Below are 14,493 nucleotides of genomic sequence, written 5' to 3' on the forward strand. Positions count from 1 at the left end.
ACACCATATTAACAAATTGAAGAATAAAAACCATATGATCATCTCAACAGATGCAGAAAAAGCTTTTGACAAAATTCAACACCCATTTATGATAAAAACCCTCCAGAAAGTAGGCACAGAGGGAACTTACCTCAACATTATAAAGGCCATATATGACAAACCCACAGCCAACATCGTCCTCAATGGTGAAAAACTGAAACCATATCCACTAAGATCAGGAACAAGACAAGGTTGACCACTCTCACCACTATTATTCAACACAGTTTTGGAAGTTTTAGCCACAGCAATCAGAGACGAAAAAGAAATAAAAGGAATCCAAATCAGAGAAGAAGTAAAACTGTCACTGTTTGCAGATAACATGATACTATACATAGAGAATCCTAAAGATGCTACCAGAAAACTACTAGAGCTAATCAATGAATTTGGTAAAGCAGCAGGATACAAAATTAATGCACAGAAATCTCTTGCATTCCTACACACTAATCATGAGAAATCTGAAAGAGAAATTAAGGAAACACTCCCATTTACCATGGCAACAAAAGGAATAAAATACCTAGGAATAAACCTACCTAAGGAGACAAAAGACCTGTATGCAGAAAACTATAAGACACTGATGAAAGAAATTAAAGATGATACAAACAGATGGAGAGATATACCATGTTCTTGGATTGGAAGAATCAACATTGTGAAAATGACTATACTACTCAAAGCAATCTACAGATTCAATGCAATCCCTATCAAACTACCAATGGCATTTTTCACAGAACTAGAACAAAAAACTTCACAATTTGTATAGAAACACAAAAGACCCCGAATAGCCAAAGCAATCTTGAGAAAGAAAAACAGAGCTGGAGGAATCAGGCTCCCTGACTTCAGACTATACTACAAAGCACAGTAATCAAGACAGTATGCTACTGGCACAAAAACAGAAATATAGATCAATAGAACAGGATAGAAAGCCCAAAGATAAACCCACACACATATGGTCACCTTATCTTTGATAAAGGAGGCAAGAATATACAATGGAGAAAAGACACCTTCTTCAATAAGTGGTGCTGGGAAAACTGGACAGCTACATGTAAAAGAATGAAATTAGAACTCTCCCTAACACCATACACAAATATAAACTCAAAATGGATTAAAGACCTAAATGTAAGGTCAGACACTATAAAACTCTTAGAGGAAAACATAGGCAGAACACTCTATGACATACATCACAGCAAGATCCTTTTTGACCCACCTCCTAGAGAAATGGAAATAAAAACAAAAACAAACAAATGGGACCTAATGAAACTTAAAAGCTTTTGCACAGCAAAGGAAACAAGATGAAAAGACAACCCTCAGAATGGGAGAAAATATTTGCAAATGAAGCAACTGACAAAGGATTTATCTCCAAGATTTACAAGCAGCTCATGCAGCTCAATATCAAAAACACAAACAACCCAATCCAAAAATGGGCAGAAGACCTAAATAGACATTTCTCCAAAGAAGATATACAGATTGCCAAGAAACACATGAAAGAATGCTCAACATCATTAATCATTAGAGAAATGCAAATCAAAACTACAATGAGATATCATCTCACACCAGTCAGAATGGCCATCATCAAAAAGTCTACAAACAATAAATGCTGGAGAGGGTGTGGAGAAAAGGGAACCCTCTTGCACTGTTGGTGGGAATGTAAATTGATACAGCCACTATGGAGAACAGTATTGAGGTTCCTGAAAAACTAAAACTAGAACTACCATACGACCCAGCAATCCCACTACTGAGCATATACCCTGAGAAAACCGTAATTCAAAAAGAGTCTCGTACCACAGTGTTCATTGCAGCTCTATTTACAACAGCCAGGACATGGAAGCAATCTAAGTGTCCATCGACAGATGAATGGATAAAGAAGATGTGGCACATATATACAATGGAATATTACTCAGCCATAAAAAGAAACGAAATTGAGTTATTTGTAGTGAGGTGGATGGACCTACAGTCTGTCCTACAGAGTGAAGTCAGTCAGAAAGAGAAAAACAAATACCATATGCTAACACAGATATATGGAATCTAAAAAAAAAAAAAAATTTTCATGAAGAACCTAGGGGCAGGACAGGAATAAAGACACAGACCTACTAGAGAACGGACTTGAGGACACGGGAAGGGGGAAGAGTAAGCTGGGACAAAGTGAGAGAGTGGCATGGACATATATACACTACCAAATGTAAAACCGATAGCTAGTGGGAAGCAGCCGCATAGCACAGGGAGATCAGCTCAGTACTTTGTGACCACCTAGAGGGGTGGGATAGGGAGGGTGGGAGGGAGGGAGACACAAGAGGGAAGAGATATGGGGATATATGTATAGCTGATTCACTTTGTTATAAAGCAGAAACTAACACACTATTGTAAAGCAATCATACTCCAATAAAGATGTTAAAAAATAAATAAAAACTTTAAAAAAAAGAAGCAACTTAGAGAAGTCCTAAAATACTTACATGTTTTTACTGCAGGCACATAATACATATTACTTAATATAGTCCCACTGATGGTAGAAACAAAGAAATTATATTCTGTGCCTGGGGTTAAATTGTCAACAGTTATTTTATTGTCCTGTTTCAAAAACTCGGTTACATTTGGCCCTCTGTCGCTTGCAATATGTATGCCATCAAACACTCCAATATCAGGCATCTGAACAAATAAGATTACAGAGGTGCTATGACTTTCATAAGGGATAACAATTTGAACTGGTTTCGGCTCTGAAAGATAAAAAGAGATATTTATAATTAGTATTTTCTTAAAACTTTCATATTTCTCTATATTATGTCTAGCATGTTCTAGAATTTGTGAAAAAATTAAATGCCTAAATATGAAACGTATGTTTACTAGGTCACCACTGGACAGAGGAATAAGGTGCACATTCTGAAAGACTGTATGTACATATGTATTGAAAGGACCTAATTAACTTTCATTTTTTGATTCTCATTAACAGTCTGAAAAAAACATAAAAATCTGAGATTTTCCCATTTTTTCCTTTTTATCTATTTATTAAGAAAATACTTTTGAAAACCTATATACTAGGAGGAGTGCTCAAATAAATAAGGCCAGATTCCTGCTTTCAAAGAGTTCCCAATCTCAGAAAAGACATGTACAGATCGCTAACTAGAGTCCCAAATGGTTAGAGTGACATGAACAAAAGGCTGTTGAGAATAGAGGAAGAAATCCACAATTCTAGCAGAGATAATTGGGGAAGGCTTTCCAGAGTCGATGATGATGTTTTATCTGAGTCTTATAGGATAGTACAAGTCTACCGGAAAGAGTGTGCATGGTGGGGAGAGGTAGTCAGGAGGGAATCCCGGACCAAGAGAAAAGCATCAGCAAGGCCTGGAAACCAAAATGGGCATCATCGTGTATTCAGGGAATACCAAGTTCTTCTAACTCTTTACTAGCAGGGCAAGTTACTAGTCACTAGTCCTTGGCAACTAGCTTCCGACTTCTAGTCTTTGGTTAGTTACTTAGTCACTCTGTGCCTTGGCTTTTTCATCCCTAAAATGGGAAGGACATCTACTTTGCAGGGTTCCTGTGACAATTAAGTGAGAGACTGCATTTATGCATAAAGTGCTCAGAGCAGTTCCAGGCACAGGGCAGGCACTCAGGGTGGTTCAAGCACAGGGTGTGTGTGAGGAACAGGGACCGGGAATGAATGGGCCACCTCTGAGGCTGGCCACTGTCTGTGAGAGGCTTTGCATGCCATGCTCTCGAGGTCAGACTTTACCCTGTCTGCACAGCAATTGTGAGCAGACGTTTCATTTCATTTTTAGGAACACGGTTCTGGCGACAGCTTGGTGGAAGGATTCATTTACACTTTATACTCTCCCTGACCTCTATTCAAGAGCTTTATTGTCCCACAATCCTCTATTCTGCTATTTAGAGCAGATTTGAAATTTTAGACAACTTCTATTCACATTATTTTTCCTCAGGTCAATTTTAATTTCAATTCTATTTTTAGATTATTGGGATACCATCTAGTAGATCCTTAAGTCTGTCTTTCTTCCAAATAGATATCTTCTATCTCCTTCTAACATATACATTCTGAAAAAGTATTTTTTCCTTCCAAAAAATGAGACGGCCTTTCCTTTTTATTTCTTTTTTTCTTTTTTTCTTTTTTTTTTTTTGGTGACATCTGGTTTGATGCGATGGAATGTGTTCTAAGTCACTGTTAGAACAGTGACAATATGATCTGACAATGTGATTCTGTCACTTTACCCAGAGCCAGTACTGTCTAAAAAGATTTAAGCACACATCTATAATTAGAAACATAGAGCACAAAATCTGCGCAATATCTCCCCCAATTCATTCAGCTGTAATATATAACTTCCCTTTTATGTTCTTGGTGGTTATGAGGAAACGTTCAATATACTAACCATAACACATTCTATATGGTATATTACTAGGTTTCAAGGCACTTTTACCATGTTTTTCTTTTTCCAGTTATGTTTACTTTTCTTTTTCTGTCATCACTAACATTTTTGGTGGGTTTCCTCTTTAAATTCCTTACAGCTTTCTTCGGCTACAAAGCTCTCACAGTAAGCATGGTTTTGCAAGACTAGCATGACATTCCACAAGTATCCAATCCATCTGAATCTGTGGGCAATGATCTATGAAAGCTTCTAAATGTACTTTGAGCAACAATTAAAGATCTGCGGATTGGAAATGAGTAACTGGTGCACTCATGGAGAAAATTCACTTGCATGCTCTTGGGTACTGAAAACATCTTCTAGGGAGAGACAAGGCTTTAAATAGGCATAGTTTACTCTAGGTTCTAAAAGTATACAGAGTCAGCAACATTCCCTCCAGTGGGTAAATATAAGGTTTTACACCAACTCCACTTGTCCAAGGAGATGTAGTCAACGGTGTTAACACATGACATGTTAAAGCAGAGGGACACCAAGGCTGGACAGCTGTAGAATAGGATAAAGTTATTCCTTCTCTTCAAAAGTATACCCTGAACTTCTGAAAACTCAACTGGAAGAAGATTTTGCCATTTCTGGTGGATTCCAGTGGGTCTCCACCTCTGTGACCATGACCTCCATCCTTACCTATTTTCCTGCAAAAGCTTTTTCAGAAGAAGTGGCAGCCCTGAGGGCTGTATGAGTTTTTTTCAATATGAGATAAACTGAACTAGGCCAAATTCAAAGGTTTTTATGATACGTAAGGTAGAATGAGGCCTCAGAGATGCCCAGTTTATCTTAAAATTTATTCTTCTAAAACGAGAGGAAAAAAAGAAAACTCAAACACCAGCTCTCCTACAGATCTCCTTCCCTCAAGAAAACTTGGATGTAGCTAACTCCTTAGACAAAGAGAGACCACATAAATAGCTAAAACAGCTTTACTTCCCACTATGGATGGCCATAGCTCCGCAATGCCATCACTCCACTCCTGTAAAGAAATAAAAATTATAACAACCTCAAAGACTCTCAGAGTGCTTGCTTGGTGTCTGAGCCCTTAAATTATATTAACTTCATAAAGCAAATAAGATTATTATAATTCCCATTTTAGGGAGAAGAAAACTGAGGACCAAAAAGGTTGAATGACTTTCCAAAAGACATAAACTGATCCTCGTGGAGCTGGAATTGTAATCCAGGTAATCTGGTTCCAAGGTCTGTTGTCATAAGCACCGACTTCTCCCAAAGTGCACACTTTATAGTTCAGGCGCACAGTAATAACTGGAGATCAAGTTTTGTTTAGTTGCTTTCAGGATAACTGAGAAAGAGACAAAGAGAAAAGGTTCAAAGGGGAAAGGAAAATAAAGGAATGTGTAAATTTTATTTTTGTCTATATGTCTGTACCATGTAGAAGCTCATTAAAAGGTAAATGTCCTTCTATGCTTGACAGCCTCAAAGTGTATGGAAGAAAGAGAAATAGGACATAGTAAATAATAGTTATCAACAACTATTTGTTGAATGAATACAAGGAAAGAGTTAATTTCCACCTTTGCACCTTGGGATAGGTTAATATTTGCTTAATCATCTTGACACAAGTAAAAATGATGAATGATAAATAATCAAGTGATGCCAAAAGTGATTATAAAGTTTAAGAACTGAATAGAAAGACAAATAGGATTATAAGAAATACTGGAATACTTGAAGGAACTAGAGAAAATCCACCAGAAGGAAAGAAAATATAGACACCACAAGCACCTAATGGGTATTTCCAAACATATGATGGACTTTCACATGAATCAGGGAGTAGATTTGCTTTGTGATACTCTGGAGAACAGACATGGCTCCAAACTAGAGGAAAATTACAGGGATGCATTATAAAATGATCAGAGGAATTACATATCTTATGAGGCTTTGGCCACAAAATCTCTGTTCTAACCTCAAACCCTAAAATTCTATTATTCTTCCTAGGATTTATATATATTAATCCATGTTTCAGCATCCATTTGGATGGTGACTTTATAAATAAGTACTTGAATTAACCAGAGTCGAGAACTATGCATACACCTGAAGATAGAGAGCCTAATAAGATTTCAAAAGAGCTCACTATATAGAAAGGATGGCAAAATTTGGTTTTAGATGGTAGATGGGCTGAAATATGCTAAGTTCCCTACAGTCAAAGAAGAATAGAACTTTAGAGATGAAAACCAATTTAAAAATATACTCAGTGGGGACTCCCCTGGTGGCACAGTGGTTAAGAATCTGCCTGCCAATGCAGGCGACACGGGTTCAATCCCTGGTCCGGGAAGATCCCACATGCCACAGAGCAACTAAGCCTGTGCGCCTCAACTACTGAGCCTGCGCTCCAGAGCCTGCGAGCCACAACTACCGAGACCGCGTGCTGCAACTACTGAAGCCCGCGTGCCACAACTACTGAGCCCAAGTGCTGAAACTACTGAAGCCCACGCACCTAGAGTCCATGCTCCACAACAAAAGAAGCTACCACAATGAGAAGCCCGCACACCGCAACGAAGAGTAGCCCCCGCTTGCTGCAACTAGAGAAAGCCCACACGCAGCAACGAAGACCCAACACAGCCAAAAATTTAAAAAATAAAATAAAATAAAATTTTAAAATATTAAAAGAAAAGTGTGTATATATATATACACACACAAACACACACACACACATACACACACTCAGTGATTTAAATCTTGTGGAGCAAAGACCTAGGCCCTGAGACAATATGGGGAAAATCTAACCTCATACTGGTAATAACTGGTAATGATTGGTGGCTCTAAGACTACAGTTCATTTTCCACTTATGCATTTTAATTTTAGTACTTTTGTTCTGACTATAAATTTGCATTGGGTCGTTTAATAGACATGAAATAGTTTTTTTTTTAGCAATATCTCTTTCTTAGTTGTCTCCTTTTTCACAACTGTTTCCTATGATATTTATCTTTAGGTAGGTTTTCTCAAAAATTTAAGCTTGAAAGTTATGGAACTAAATTTAGGTTTAGTCTTTGGAAGTTAAAACAGGAAGACCTGATGCTGGTTGAGTACGGACCCTGCTAAGACACAATTTTTTGAACCAATTCACTTTTTCCATCAGGCTGCCCTTTTTGTTAGCCAAAAGGCCTGTGAGGTCCAGTGAGCTTTCCTTCCTCACAGTCACCACTATCCACCCAAATTAGCCAAGTCAAAACCCCAGTTTCTCCCTTACTTATCACAAGCACTCCAGTGTGAAAGCTCAGACTTCTTACTTCCATAATATAGTCTGTCTCCTATTTTCCATCTGCACTTCCCCATCGTGTCCACCATAATCTTTTGCCTATATTCTACAACACCCTCTTACCCAGTTTCCCTACTTCCACTCTCACCCCTATACAAATCATTCTTTGCACATATCAGGAGAGACATTTTTGTAACATGGGTCACCTTGTCACTCTCCTGCATAAACCCCTCAATGGCTTCTCATTGCCCTCAGAACAAACTCAAAAGCATGGCCTCTGGAACCAAGATGGCGGAGTAGAAGGACGTGCTCTCACTCCCTCTTACGAGAACACCAGAATCACAACTAACTGCTGAACAATCATCGACAGGAAGACACTGGAACTCACCAAAACAGATACCCCACATCCAAAGACAAAGGAGAAGCCATAATGAGACGGTAGGAGGGGTGCAATCACAGTAAAATCAAACCCCATAACTGGTGGGTGGGTGACTCACAGACTGGCGAACACTTATGCCACAGAAGTCCACCCACCGGAGTGAATGTTCTGAGCCCCACGTCAGGCTTCCCAACCTGGGGGTCTGGCAACAGGAGGAGGAATTCCTAGAGAATCAGACTTTGAAGCCTAGTGGGAATTGATTGCAGGACTTCGACAGGACTGGGGGAAACAGAGACTCCACTCTTGAAGGGCACACACAAAGCAGTGTGCACATCGGGACCCAGGGGAAGGAGCAGTGACCCCGGGGTGACTGAACCAGACCTACCTGCTAGTGTTGGAGGGTCCCCTGCAGAGGCGGGGGGTGGCTCTGTTTCACCGTGGGGACAAGGACACTGGCAGCAGAAGTTCTGGGAAGTACTCCTTGGAGTGAGCCCTCCCAGAGTCTGTCATTAGCCCCACCAAAGTGCCCAGGTAGGCTCCAGTGTTGGGTTGCCTCAGGCCAAACAACCAACAGGGAGGGAACCCAGCCCCACCCATCAACAGTCAAGTGGATTAAAGTTTTACTGAGCTCTGCCCACCAGAGCAGCAGTCAGCTCTACCCACCACCAGAGCCTCCAATCAAGCCTCTTAGATAGCCTCAACCACCAGAGGGCAGACAGCAGAAGCAAGAAAAACTATAATCCTGCAGCCTGTGCAACAAAAACCACATTCACAGAAAGATACACAAGTTGGAAAAGCAGAGGGCTATATACCAGATGAAGGAACAAGACAAAACCCCAGAAAAACAACTAAATGAAGTGGAGATAGGCAACCTTCCAGAAAAAGAATTCAGAATAATGATAGTGAAGATGATCCAGGACCTCGGAATAAGAATGGAGGCAAAGATCGAGAAGATGCAAGAAATGTTTAACAAAGACCTAGAAGAATTAAAGAACAAACAAACAGAGATGAACAATACAATAACTGAAATGAAAACTACACTAGAAGGAATCAATAGCAGAATAACTGAGGCAGAAGAACGGATAAGTGACCTGGAAGACAGAATGGTGGAATTCACTGCTGCAGAACAGACTAAAGAGAAAAGAATGAAAAGAAATGAAGACAGTCTAAGAGACCTCTGGGACAACATTAAACGCAACAACGTTGGCATTATAGGGGTCCCAGAAGGAGAAGAGAGAGAGAAAGGATCAGAGAAAATATTTGAAGAGATTATAATCGAAAACTTCCCTAACACGGGAAAGGAAATAGCCACCCAAGTCCAGGAAGCACAGCGAGTCCCATACAGGATAAACCCAAGGAGAAACACACCGAGACACATAGTAATCAAATTGGCAAAAATTAAAGACAAAGGAAAATTATTGAAAGCAGCAAGGGAAAAACGACAAATAACATACAAGGGAACTCCCATAAGGTTAACAGCTGATTTCTCAGCAGAAACTCTACAAGCCAGAAAGGAGTGGCATGATATACTTAAAGTGATGAAAGGGAAGAAACTACGACCAAGATTACTCTACCCGGCAAGGATCTCATTCAGATTCTATGGAGAAATCAAAAGCTTTACAGACAAGCAAAAGCTAAGAGAATTCAGCACGACCAAACCAGCTCTACAACAAATACTAAAGGAACTTCTCTAAGTGGGAAACACAAGAGAAGAAAAGGACCTACAGAAACAAACCCCCCCAAAATTAAGAAAATGGTATTAGGAACATACATATCAATAATTACCTTAAACGTGAATGGATTAAATGCTCCAACCAAAAGACACAGGCTTGCTGAATGGATACAAAGACAAGACCCATCTATATGCTGTCTACAAGAGACCCACTTCAGACCTAGGGACACATACAGACTGAAAGTGAGGGGATGGAAAAAGATATTCCATGCAAATGGAAATCAAAAGAAAGCTGGAGTAGCAACACTCATATCAGACAAAATAGACTTTAAAATAAAGAATGTTACAAGAGACAAGGAAGGACACTACATAATGATCAAGGGATCAATCCAAGAAGAAGATATAACAATTATAAATATATATGCACCCAACATAGGAGCACCTCAATACATAAGGCAACTGCTAACAGCTCTAAAAGAGGAAATCGACAGTAACACAATACTGTTGGGGACTTTAACACCTCACTTACACCAATGGACAGATCATCCAGACAGAAAATTAACAAAGAAACACAAGCTTTAAATGACACAATAGATCAGATAGATTTAATTCATATTTATAGGACATTCCATCCGAAAACAGCAGATTACACTTTCTTCTCAAATGCACATGGACCATTCTCCAGGATAGATCACATCTTGCATCACAAATCAAGCCTCGGTAAATTTAAGAAAATTGAAATCATATCAAGCATCTTTTCTGACCACAACGCTATGAGATTAGAAATGAATTACAGGGAAAAAAACGTAAAAAACACAAACACATGGAGGCTAAATAATACGTTACTAAATAACCAAGAGATCACTGAAGAAATCAAAGAGGAAATCAAAAAATACCTAGAGACAAATGACAATGAAAATACACCGATCCAAAACCTATGGGATGCAGCAAAAGCAGTTCTAAGAGGGAAGTTTATAGCTATACAAGCCTACCTAAAGAAACAAGAAAAATCTCAAGTAAACAATCTAACCTTACACCTAAAGGAACTAGAGAAAGAAAAACAAACAAAACCCAAAGTTAGCAGAAGGAAAGAAATCATTAAGATCAGAGCAGAAAGAAATGGAATAGAAACAAAGAAAACAGCAGCAAAGATCAATAAAACTAAAAGCTGGTTCTTTGAGAAGATAAACAAAATTGATAAGCCATTAGCCAGACTCATCAAGAAACAGAGGGAGAGGACTCAAATCAGTAAAATTAGAAATAAAAAAGGAGAAGTTACAACAGACACCACAGAAATACAAAGCATCCTAAGAGACTACTACAGGTAACTCTATGGCAATTAAATGGACAACCTGGAAGAAATGGACAAATTCTTAGAAAGGTATAACCTTCCAAGACTGAAGCAGGAAGAAACAGAAAATATGAACAGACCAATCAAAAGTAATGAAATTGAAACTGTGATTAAAAATCTTCCAACAGGGCTTCCCTGGTGGTGCAGTGGTTGAGAATCTGCCTGCCAATGCAGGGGACACGGGTTCGAGCCCTGGTCTGGGAAGATCCCACATGCTGCGGAGCAACTGAGCCCGTGAGCCACAACTACTGAGCCTGCGTGTCTGGAGCTTGTGCTCCGCAACAAAAGAGGCCGCGACAGTGAGAGGCCCGCGCACCGCGATGAAGAGTGGCCCCCGCTCGCCGCAACTGGAGAAAGCCCTCGCACAGACACAAAGACCCAACACAGCCAAAAAGATGAAAATTAATTAATTAATTAAAAAAAAAATTTTTCCAACAAACAAAAGTCCAGGACCAGAGGGCTTCACAGGTGAATTCTATCAAATATGTAGAGAAGAGCTAACACCCATCCTTCTCAAACTCTTCCAAAAAATTGCAGAGGAAGGAACACTCCCAAACTCATTCTATGAGGCCACCATCACCCTGATACCAAAACCAGACAAAGATACTACAAAAAAGAAAATTCCAGACCAAAATCACTGATGAATATAGATGCAAAAATCCTCAACAAAATACTGGCAAATAGAATCCAACAACACATTAAAAGGATCATACACCACGATCAAGTGGGATTTATCCCAGGGATGCAAGGATTCTTCAATATACGCAAATCAATCAATGTGATACACCATATTAACAAATTGAAGAATAAAAACCATATGATCATCTCAATAGATGCAGAAAAAGCTTTTGACAAAATTCAACACCCATTTATGATAAAAACTCTCCAGAAAGTGGGCATAGAGTGAACCTACCTCAACATAATAAAGGCCATATATGACAAACCCACAGCAAACATCATTCTCAATGGTGAAAAACTGAAAGCATTTCCTCTAAGATCAGGAACGAGACAAGGATGTCCACTATTATTCAACATAGTTTTGGAAGTCCTAGCCACGGAAATCAGAGAAGAAAAATAAAAGGAATACAAATTGGAAAAGAAGAAGTAAAACTGTCACTGTTTGCAGATGACATGATACTATACATAGAGAATCCTAAAAATGCCACCAGAAAACTACTAGAGCTAATCAATGAATTTGGCAAAGTACCAGGATACAAAATTAATGCACAGAAATCTCTTGCATTCCTATACACCAATGATGAAAAATCTGAAAGAGAAATTATGGAAACCCTCCCATTTACCACTGCAAGAAAAAGAATAAAATATCTAGGAATAAATCTACCTAGGGAGACAAAAGACCTATATGCAGAAAACTCTAAGACACTGATGAAAGAAATTAAAGATGATACCAACAGATGCAGAGATATATCATGTTCTTGGATTGGAAGAATCAATATTGTGAAAATGACTATACTACCCAAAGCAATCTACAAATTCAACGCAATCCCTATCAAATTACCAATGGCATTTTTTACGGAACTAGAACAAATCATCTTAAAATTTGTATGGAGACAGAAAAGACCCCGGATACCCAAAGCAGTCTTGAGGGAAAAAAACGGAGCTGGAGGAATCAGACTCCCTGACTTCAGACTATATTACAAAGCTACAGTAATCAGGACAATATGGTACTGGCACAAAAACAGAAACATAGATCAATGGAACAAGACAGAAAGCCCAGAGATAAACCCACGCACCTACGGTCAACTAATCTATGACAAAGGAGGCAAAGATATACAATGGAGAAAAGACAGTCTCTTCAATAAGTGGTGCTGGGAAAACTGGACAGCTACATGTAAAAGAATGAAATTAGAACACTCCCTAACACCATACACAAAAATAAACTCAAAATGGATTCGGGACCTAAATGTAAGACCGGACCCTATAAAACTCTTAGAGGAAGACATAGGAAGAACACTCTTTGACATCACTCACAGCAAGATCTTTTTTTGATCCACCTCCTAGAGTAATGGAAATAAAAACAAAAATAAACAAATGGGACCTAATGAAACTTAAAAGCTTTTGCACAGCAAAGGAAACCATAAACAAGATGAAAAGACAACCCTCAGAATGGGAGAAAATGTTTGCAAACGAATCCACGGACAAAGGATTAATCTCCAAAATATATAAACAGCTCATTCAGCTCAATATTAATGAAATAAACAACCCAATCCAACAATTGGCAGAAGACCTAAATAGACATTTCTCCAAAGAAGACATACAGATGGCCAAGAAGCACATGAAAAGATGCTCAGGGCTTCCCTGGTGGCGCAGTGGTTGAGAATATGCCTGCTAATGCAGGGGACACGGGTTCAAGCCCTGGCCTGGAAAGATCCCACATGCCGCAGAGCAACTGGGCCCGTGAGCCACAACTACTGAGCCTGCACGTCTGGAGCCTGTGCTCCGCAACAAGAGAGGCCGCGATAGTGAGAGGCCTGCACACCGCGATGAGGAGTAGCCCCCACTCGCCGCAACTAGAGAAAGCCCTCGCACAGAAACGAAGACCCAACACAGCCATAAAAAAAAAAAAAAAAAAAAAAAGATGCTCAACATCACTAATTATTAGAGAAATGCAAATCAAAACTACTACAATGAGGTATCACCTCACACCAGTTAGAATGGGCATCATCAGAAAGTCTACAAACAACAAATGCTGGAGAGGGTGTGGAGAAAAGGGAACCCTCTTGCACTTTTGGTGGGAATGTAAATTGATACAGCCACTATGGAGAACAGTATGGAGGTTCCTTAAAAAACTAAAAATAAGACAACCATCAGAATGGGAGAAAATATTTGCAAATGAAGCAACTGACAAAGGATTAATCTCCAAGATTTACAAGCAGCTCATGCAGCTCAATAACAAAAAAACAAACAACCCAATCCTAAAATGGGCAGAAGACCTAAATAGACATTTCTCCAAAGAAGATATACAGATTGCCAACAGACACATGAAAGAATGCTCAACATCCTTAATCATTAGAGAAATGCAAATCAAAACTACAATGAGATATCATCTCACACCGGTCAGAATGGCCATCATCAAAAAATCTAGAAACAATAAATGCTGGAGAGGGTGTGGAGGAAAGGGAACACTCTTGCACTCTTGGTGGGAATGTAAATTGATACAGCCACTATGGAGAACAGTATGGAGGTTCCTTAAAAAACTACAAATAGAACTACCATACGACCCAGCAATCCCACTACTGGGCATATACCCTGAGAAAACCATAGTTCAAAAAGAGTCTTGTACCAAAATGTTCATTGCAGCTCTATTTACAGTAGCCAGGACATGGAAGCAACCTAAATGTCCATCGACAGATGAGTGGATAAAGAAGATGTGGCACATATATACAATGGAATATTACTCAGCCATAAAAA

The 14,493-nt window shown here is 39.2% G+C and overlaps 1 protein-coding gene and 1 long non-coding RNA gene across 5 annotated transcripts in view; one reads left to right on the top strand and one right to left on the bottom strand.

The window, feature by feature from the left end:
* PTPRQ (protein tyrosine phosphatase receptor type Q) overlaps positions 1-14,493 on the bottom strand; it is a 285,457-nt gene that overhangs the window by 243,917 nt on the left and 27,047 nt on the right. For all 4 annotated transcript variants that reach the window (XM_082418813.1, XM_082418812.1, XM_082418810.1 and 1 more), the window contains exon 11: positions 2,484-2,744. In XM_082418813.1, coding sequence (XP_082274939.1) covers positions 2,484-2,744 — 261 coding nt within the window. The remainder of the gene's footprint in view (positions 1-2,483; positions 2,745-14,493) is intronic.
* The window catches only part of LOC309640469, a 183,425-nt gene that overhangs the window by 60,869 nt on the left and 108,063 nt on the right, over positions 1-14,493 (top strand). The window lies entirely within an intron of this gene.

The sequence above is a fragment of the Balaenoptera physalus genome (genome assembly GCF_965194825.1).
Source record: "Balaenoptera physalus genome assembly, chromosome: 13".
Classification (NCBI taxonomy): Eukaryota; Metazoa; Chordata; class Mammalia; order Artiodactyla; family Balaenopteridae; genus Balaenoptera; species Balaenoptera physalus.